This window comes from Amphibalanus amphitrite, unplaced genomic scaffold, assembly GCF_019059575.1.
Source record: "Amphibalanus amphitrite isolate SeventyFive unplaced genomic scaffold, NRLGWU_Aamphi_draft 001769F_arrow, whole genome shotgun sequence".
Classification (NCBI taxonomy): Eukaryota; Metazoa; Arthropoda; class Thecostraca; order Balanomorpha; family Balanidae; genus Amphibalanus; species Amphibalanus amphitrite.
This window is the reverse complement of record NW_024883262.1, coordinates 16,412-24,299: the sequence shown is the minus strand read 5'-3', so window position 1 is coordinate 24,299 and position 7,888 is coordinate 16,412. Positions and strand designations below refer to the sequence as shown.

Here is a 7,888-nt window from a genome sequence, read left to right as displayed (position 1 = left end):
GTACTGGATTGGAAACAGGATTCCGTGGCTGCAGTAAGAGGCCGAAAACAGAACCGAATATTTCGTGCCCAGACTTCGATATCTTCTCACACAGGCAAACAAAAAATTGGTTTATGTGAATGAAACTCATTAAGAAGCAATCTAGCCGTGCTCGTGTTTAGTGCTGCATTTTTGCATAATGGCAATTTATTTTACTAAACATTGCTGGTTACACTTTCCTCGCCGTGGTGAGGGAACGTATGCCACTGATTTGATTATACTGATTTCCCACTCTCATCCACAAAAAGTACTTGTACATGGGAGTTTGATCTCTTTATTTACATGCTAATCGACACCAGTCCTGTCACAACAAACCATCCAAACGTCACAATTCAAACCAACGTCACAAAACACCCCTTCAAGTGTCACTTCGCTTCGCCTGCCCTCCCAATTTCATCAGCGACCTTACTTCCCCGCCTTACATCTTCTTGACCCTGCTGAGCTTTGGCCTCTTGTCGCTCCTCGATCGGGTTGCACCTGGGGTGCAACCGAATTGCCGCTGGGGTGTCTGCTTCCTGACTTTCGATGGACAGGCACGGTCTTGAGTGTCTGCCTCATTTATCAGTTACCATGTTTCCACACTTTCCAGCAAATAGATTGAAAACCGTCGCATACATCTCTGGAAGGAGGCTCCTAAGGACGTCGTGGCTATCATTGCAAACGACTTCCGGTCAGTTCGACATCCCGGTTTAGGACTATCTTCGTCACTTCTTGGTTGATCGCAGACCAGCAGCTGGTTCCTGTTAGCTTTCATCTTCGGCAGTTGCCTCCAAATATGGCAGATCCTCACGGTGAGGTCGATGTCTTCCTCGTCTTTCTCCAGTCGTACCTCCAGCGGCGTAGCCCCAAGATAGATCAGCAGGCTGGCGGAGGCACCGTACTTGTTACGCCTGGTGGCCGAGCGTGCCAAGGCGCCAGAGCTGTGTCCCAGGGAGGCCTTGGCGCTGTCATCCAGGTCCTCCATTTCAGTGGATTTCGCCACCGCGGCCACTGGCTCCTGGATGACAAGAGCACCATCCTGCTGTCGCTCCTGCTGTGATGCTGATGGTGCCATTCGGGCGGAGGCGTCGGCGGGGCTGAAACGTGACCAGTGACCACCATCTGAGGCCCTTAGTTCGACTTCGGAGTACCGCCTCATTCTCCAGGAACTGTCGGACACTCGACCAGTTGTAGTTGCCACCTGATAGCTGACATTGTCATTCGTTAAGAACGCATCGGTCTGGTCTTTCATAACCTGCTTCTGGTGTGAGTGGCGTGCGGATGCCATGGCTAGTTTCGCTGGCCGCTCGTGCACAGGGGGCATCGCGTAATCCACGCTGGTCAATACTGACAGGACTGCGCCGCTCTTGAGCCGACGGCGCTGTCTCTGCATGCCGGTGCGAAATGACCGATCATCTTCGAAATCTTCCTTTCTGAAATGCAGCTCACACATGCAGCGGAATAGTCCTGATTTCACTCAGCCCGGTCACGGTGACCCATGGCGCCAACCCACTGAGCCCGTAGAGATGTTTCGGTGAGAAAAGCGAATAGGTGGCATGTGAGACAGATTCTCCTGTTTTAATTTTTTGTTCCTCTTGGATCGTTGGGTTGTAGCCAGAACGGCAGGTTTTTACCGCTCATTCCCCTCCTCCATTGCTGATGTACAGTCCACAGCAGAAGTAATGTGGGGTTTCAGTCATGGGTATGTTCTGCTTCTGAAGCTTAGGAACGATTAGTCAGACTACAATGAAACTTTGAATGTAGCTTATATGTATCGTCACCCTTGCAGCTGCAACTTTAGCTATTGACATCTTCTTTTCGATCACTCCGCATTAAACAATCGCCAGTCAAAGCCAACCGTTGAGATTGGTAAAACCCTACATTACTTAAGCGGTGGGCTGTACCTATACGTATGTAAGGCTTTGCACCACACTTTGTTTTCAAAAGAAAACACCACGCATTGTGCACTCTAAATAATCAAATTAAAAGTGAAATACTTTAATTTTTTAAGCAAATGAAAGTAACATTGGTAGCTTCGATTTTAAATGTAAACGACAAAACACAAAAATGACGATTTCTTGCAATACACAACACACAAATTATCCACCCAGCAGCACGCGAGAATCCCATTTTGGCGCCGTCGCATAAAAACATTCGGCCTCTTACTGCAACTGCCAATATTCTGTTTCCAATCCAGTACTACTGTTATCTGTGATTGGTGATATGGAAGAGTAAGACCCAAATAAAAATGAAATAGGAAAGGAAATGTAGGTGCTACGAATCATGGCAGGCGGCAGCACCACTACAGCTTGTGAAAGGCTACTTTTCGGTGTCATAAAATATAGTCCCTGTTGCCTGTTGGCTATCGGCCTCGTAAATGATCAACTAGCAGTGAAAGGAAGTGCCAATTTTTCTGCTTCGATAACTTAGAACTTGCATCTCTCTTTAATTTGTATTTCAGTTCCGACAGTATCGGCAATCGGCATACAAAAACGAGCTATGTCCTGATTTGAATGTCACATGGACCAACAATTTCACTCAAGTTACACCTAGGTAATCCCTCACGGGTCACACCACGTGCGTCTGTCAGCAGCGGTCGGCCCTATGCTTGTCGACCAGTGCAGCGTTCAGCCGTAATCACACACACAGCAGTACAGGCGCGGTTACCTCTCAGTGGGATAGCACGTGGCGACCCTTGAGCAGTCGCCGCATGATGATGCGCCGGCCGGCCGGGGTCTGCAGGCGCGTCTTCCAGCCGTGGGTGCGCAGCCGTTTCACTTCGCGCGGCCGCGGAAAATGCACGCGCATGGCGGTGCGCAGCTGACCGGCGGCTGGCCAGAGGCGCACGCACGCGTCCAGCAGTCCGGGCGAGGTGAGCGGTGTCGGCGCCGCCGATACCACGCGGCACGTCAGAGAGGAGAAGCTGTGAAAACCAGCGGTCAGCATCAGTAGAATCGCTATTGAGCTCTGCAAGGCTTTCTTTTATTTCATAACCTACCGACGAATATTTCCGATGACTCCCGAAACACTCAGGTATAGCCTGCTGCCTGCCATTAACAGGAAGAAGTAATAGTAACCCCAATAATTATAGAACTGAAGCGCTGTGACTGCCAGGAAACTTCATTTACCTTCTCCTACATCAAGTTCAAATTGTTGGAAACATTTTTTGTTTGGAATTGGTGAAAAACCAGTTTGTTATTTTGCATGTCAATCATGCCATCTTAGGCTAAAATGTTGCAGAATGTGTTGATATCATCTTAGGCTAACATAAAAACTACACATCACTACAAATAAGAAAAAATGCCAAAAAGTCTAATAAAAAGTTCAAACTGAAACATTTATAAAAGGTTTCTTTTAAGTCTCCCAAAGCAAAGCTTTCCATGATTAATATATCTGTCATAAGGCAATATGTCCAATTAGATGGTTCACTTACCTCCTGAGCCCAATGAATGGCCGATACAATGCTGATTGAATCACTCCCAAAACACTCATTGTTGAAGAGATATCTGAAAAAGCAGCATTAGCAAGGAAAATACTTCTAGGATAGACACACACAGTGAGAGTATTTTAAATCAATAAAATCAATGAGGATTAAATAAAAAGGCACCTTCTGACTACCGAGCATGATCAATGATCATATCATTCCACTCAATATTAATTCCTATCTGAAAATAAGCAACAACCTAATAGGTACAGCTCACCGCTAAAGTAATGTGTGGTTTTACCAATCTCAACGGATGGCTTTGACTGACGATTTTTAAATGCGGATTGATTGAAAAGAAGACGTCAATAGATAAAGTTGTAGCTGCAAGGGTGAAGATACATGTAAGCTACATTTAAAGTCTCGTTGCAGTCTGGCTAATCGTTCCTAGGCTTCAGAAGCAAAACATACCTATGACTGAAACCACACATTACTTCTGCTGTGGACTGTACCAACTACCTTGTCCCACTAGGTAGTTCTGATAAACACCAAATTAGGCATGATTATTCATTATATCATAAATAAAGTCACAAGTGACACCAGAAAACACTCAGGCAGGAACCCAGAACCCCAGCCAAATTGGTACCTTTATATTCAAATCTACTTTCTAAAACTATCAATTTGTACTTTTAAATATTTGAAGACATATGTGAGGTAAGGTGGCTGTAACAGAGCTGCAACTGAGTATTTTTTTCAAATATCACATAATCACCATCATGTAAAAATATTTCTCAGTCTGCCCACCCAAAACCCCAATTCCCCACATTTCCCCTATTGTGTTGGACCAAGGCCCTATATAGAAGGTATGCTCATTAGGCCGAAGCAGCGATTTCCGTGACGTCACAGGTACGAAGGGTCGGACGGCTGTAATGCAATCATATGGAAAATGACCCAAATTTAGGGCTCTCCCACATAGCTGCCAGACTCGATACTCGGGTAAAAATTATATCACATGAAAGCTCGAATCAAGACGAACAAGAAACCTATGTGACATGTTACGTATTACTAACGGCTTAGACACTATTCAAGTATATTCAGAGCTCTGCATTAGCTCACTTTTTCTGCCGTCAATGCCTCTACAAATGCCTAGTCGGCCCACGTGCGCTTGTCGAGCGGGGACCACCAGTCGGGCGATTCGAAGCTACCGCCCAATCAGAACGCCACAATGCCGTGACGTCATTGGTCGCACACGACACGTTACGGAGATAGGGATGAGACAGCCGCGTATATTCGGATGCAGTATGAGCAGGCATATTTACGTCTGGACAACGAGTTGCGGGGAAAAGTGCTGATTTTGTTGCAGTTTTAGGAGCCGGTGATTAGGCTGGATTTTTGGGTTACTTTTTCGTTCCGATTCATGTATTTCATAGTGTTTGGCTTTTGAATATTTTAGTTCTTTCAGATAAATATTACTTGCCTTACAACTTTTGTAAAAACGTTTCAATTTTTATAAGCCGACCTTCAGAGTCCTAAAAATACATCAGCACTACAGTCATTGTAAACAAACAAATGGAGCACCACTTGGCTCTGTTCCAAGGCGCTTTTTAAGTTTATCTGGTGGTTTCCGTACTCTTGTACGTCGTTTTGTTGGATGTTTTGAATCCCTTAAGATTGACTCATATCATATTTAAGAAGCATGTGACTGAAAACAATCCGAAGTATCCAGGAGGCTGACAGAGTGAGAGGTCCTGACTCCTGAGCAATATCAATATCAAGTTGAACTTGAAGTTATGAAATTTTGGTTGATAACCGCAAGTTGATCGGGCTCATATATCAGCAAGAAAAAGTAAAATTAAAAGAGCTTATTGGCCCGAAAACAATCTATAATATTGCAGATCTTTGAGCAATACTGAAGAGCGCGCTGAGCAGGATCATGCCAGCAAAATGCAAATGTTGACTGATGAGCGCATATTGATGTATTGGTATGGATATTGAATGATAACTTACAACAGCAAGATAAATTAGTGCTAACTATCAAGTTAAAAATCTAGAATGAATGGACTTTGGCAGCTTTACTATGCTTAGATGCCAATGCTATGCAGATTGTAATGTGCATCACCAGCATCAGGTACTCAGTGTCTGGCAAATGAAACATGCGATCATTCCATTGCTACTGGAGGAGAAAGCTTTGATCACTAAATCCACTTTATGTTGATTTTGATGTTAATCATTACTGTATTTCTTGAAAAAAGGATTGTTATAAAATTGTCAATGTGACAATCCATGCAACAATGTGATCACATAATGTGTTCATAGTCATTCGTGATAGTGATTGTTGGTCCAATATACAATGGCAAAGCTCTCAGTCTCAGCGTTTCTTCCTGTGGATGGCCAGCAGTGACTCAGAGCTTAGAAGTATTAGTTTTCTTCACAAGGCTGGGATAAAAAGTAGTGAGGGTAATCTTCCACCAAGGAACTCTACTTTGACATGTTATGAGATGTAGGCACAAGTAGGTAGGTGCTTAGTTCCTATAGTCAGCAGTTGTTTAGGTTTAGTCGGGTTAGCTTAGATTAGGTTATGTTAGTTTTTTAATTTGCTAAGTGTCCATAAAAATGTGACCTGAGCAATGAGATAACCTGACAGCTGACCTAATCTCAATCATCACACATATTTGCAGCCTACCCAAGACCTGCATAGCAGTAGCACCCAGTTATAGGTAGGTACTCACCCTAACTCAATCTTACCTGCTAACCTTCTACTTGCCAATAGTTAGCTCACCTTGCCAAGCTGCATCCACAGAAACAGTCAACTGAGGAACTGGCTCATTGGGTGGCTGGTGTGAGTCTGTGCATTTAAAGTGTTTCTTCTCTGAAGCTGCTCTGCACTGCTGTATGTCATGTTAGATGCTCAGAAAATGTGGGAAATGATTACTAAGCTACTTTAGTGCTTTGCTAATGCTTGAAACATGAACAAGTACAGATCCTGCTGCCTGCACTTGCAGGGTATAGCTATGAGTTAGGTGCTAGGTGAGTATGTTATGTGAATGTGCTGTTCCTTGTTTGACCATAGTAAGTATACAAACAAGTACAGGGTCACAGTTATATTCAATCTCCACATAAACATACAGGGGCGCGGGAAGTACTTTCCGACTGGGGGGGCACACCATAATAGAGATCAACCTAGGGTACCCCCAAATCTAGTTTTCTCACCGGTTTTAGGCCACTTATTTTTCACCCCTCGGCTTTTTCAACAAAAAAAGAAAACATTTGCAAAAAAAGTGTGGTATTCCGTCTCAAAGCTGTGGGGGCACCGCCCCCACGGCCCCAGAGTTGGGGGGGCAAGCTGCCCCCACTGCCCCCCCGGCTCCCGCGCCTATGTAAACATACAACAAAAAAGGCCATATAGCCTCACTCCGAACACACCACAAAGAACTCAAGCCTTTGCAGGCACAAAAATGCTTTGATTTACAGGACAGGTATACAATATATCCTCCGTCCTTGTGGATCTTGCTGCCAAGTTGATGCACTCGATGACTGACCTTCAGGATTGATCAACTTTTCTTCTTAGCCACTGCTTATATACGAGATAGACCAAATTGAAATGAGTTGTTTAAACTGCCTTGAAAATTTAATGATCCACCTTCAATTCTGACATGAAGCCTGAAGGCACAAATAAAATAGTTCCCTCTCCTTTTGGAATACACAAAGCAAAATATTTAATAACTTCTATTGGATGGACAAGAGCAATTAGCACAGCTCCCCTCAGCTGTTCGGCAGCCGGCTATTTTGTGTGCAGGGTATGACGTATTTCGCGAGCCGACGTCACAGGCGGTGACGTCGGCTCGCGCGCGAGCCGAGCGCCAACGACAAACTAACGGGAACCCTCGGACACCCTCGGGGCATAAACCGCGGAGTAGCATATTGAGCGAGTCTTATAAGGAAAATTCATATATTTTCGTTTCTTAAATGATAATCAGGGTGTCTCTTACCTTTTTACATATCATTTAGGCTTACCTAACACTTCAGTTGCCAAATATCTGTAATTTATTCAAGCGAAGGTATTTTCAGTAAATATCAATGGTATTGACCGAAATCTTTTGAATAAAAACTCCAACCAACAGAAATAAAAATAACTTAATTTATTCCAACCATTTCCTCCAAATAAACAACATAAAAACTCACTTTTACACACATCATTCATAATAAAGCATACTAACACGCCGCTTTTGACAATTGCGGCGTCGAGTGGCGCGCTGCTAGCGCTCTTTTTCGATCGCAGAGACCCTGCACGCGCGCGAGCACACTACGTCGCGTATTTGGAATTTCCGACCTCGACGAGCGTCTGTGGTAGAAAACCACCACTTTAGTAGGGGAAACTATATATATATATAGCCTTGGGGGAAACTACTGCTGTCTGCCACAATTTGCACTGCATGTCAAGCTATTGTA

At 44.3% G+C, this 7,888-nt stretch overlaps 1 protein-coding gene across 5 annotated transcripts; it reads right to left on the bottom strand.

Moving 5' to 3' along the window:
• Positions 1-2,451: 2,451 nt before the first annotated feature.
• LOC122375077 (39S ribosomal protein L34, mitochondrial-like) lies at positions 2,452-7,653 on the bottom strand. 5 transcript variants are annotated; one of them, XR_006255338.1, is made up of 3 exons: positions 7,454-7,653; positions 3,452-3,524; positions 2,452-2,941 (listed from the first exon to the last, which is right to left on the bottom strand). XR_006255338.1 is itself a non-coding variant. In XM_043354234.1 (3 exons), exons 1-3 carry the CDS (start codon positions 7,638-7,640, stop codon positions 2,689-2,691), a joined length of 345 nt encoding a protein of 114 aa, XP_043210169.1. In that variant the 5' UTR covers positions 7,641-7,653; the 3' UTR covers positions 2,452-2,688. The 5 variants fall into 5 exon arrangements, 2 of the variants coding, with proteins under 2 accessions (XP_043210169.1, XP_043210168.1); XR_006255336.1 differs by lacking the exon at positions 7,454-7,653 and adding an exon at positions 4,212-4,270; XR_006255337.1 differs by lacking the exon at positions 7,454-7,653 and adding an exon at positions 4,086-4,261.
• Positions 7,654-7,888: the final 235 nt, after the last annotated feature.

What these genes read in the sequence shown, in the direction of transcription:
- LOC122375077 (XM_043354233.1), bottom strand. Translation starts at nt 4,265, where the DNA reads ATGTGGGGAATTGGGGTTTTGG. An exon ending in GTGGGGAATTGGGGTTTTGG is followed by an intron (nt 3,525 to 4,243) that starts GTGGGCAGACTG and finishes CTGCTTTTTCAG; the next exon opens with ATATCTCTTCAACAATGAGT. An exon ending in CCATTCATTGGGCTCAGGAG is followed by an intron (nt 2,942 to 3,451) that starts GTAAGTGAACCA and finishes TGGTTTTCACAG; the next exon opens with CTTCTCCTCTCTGACGTGCC.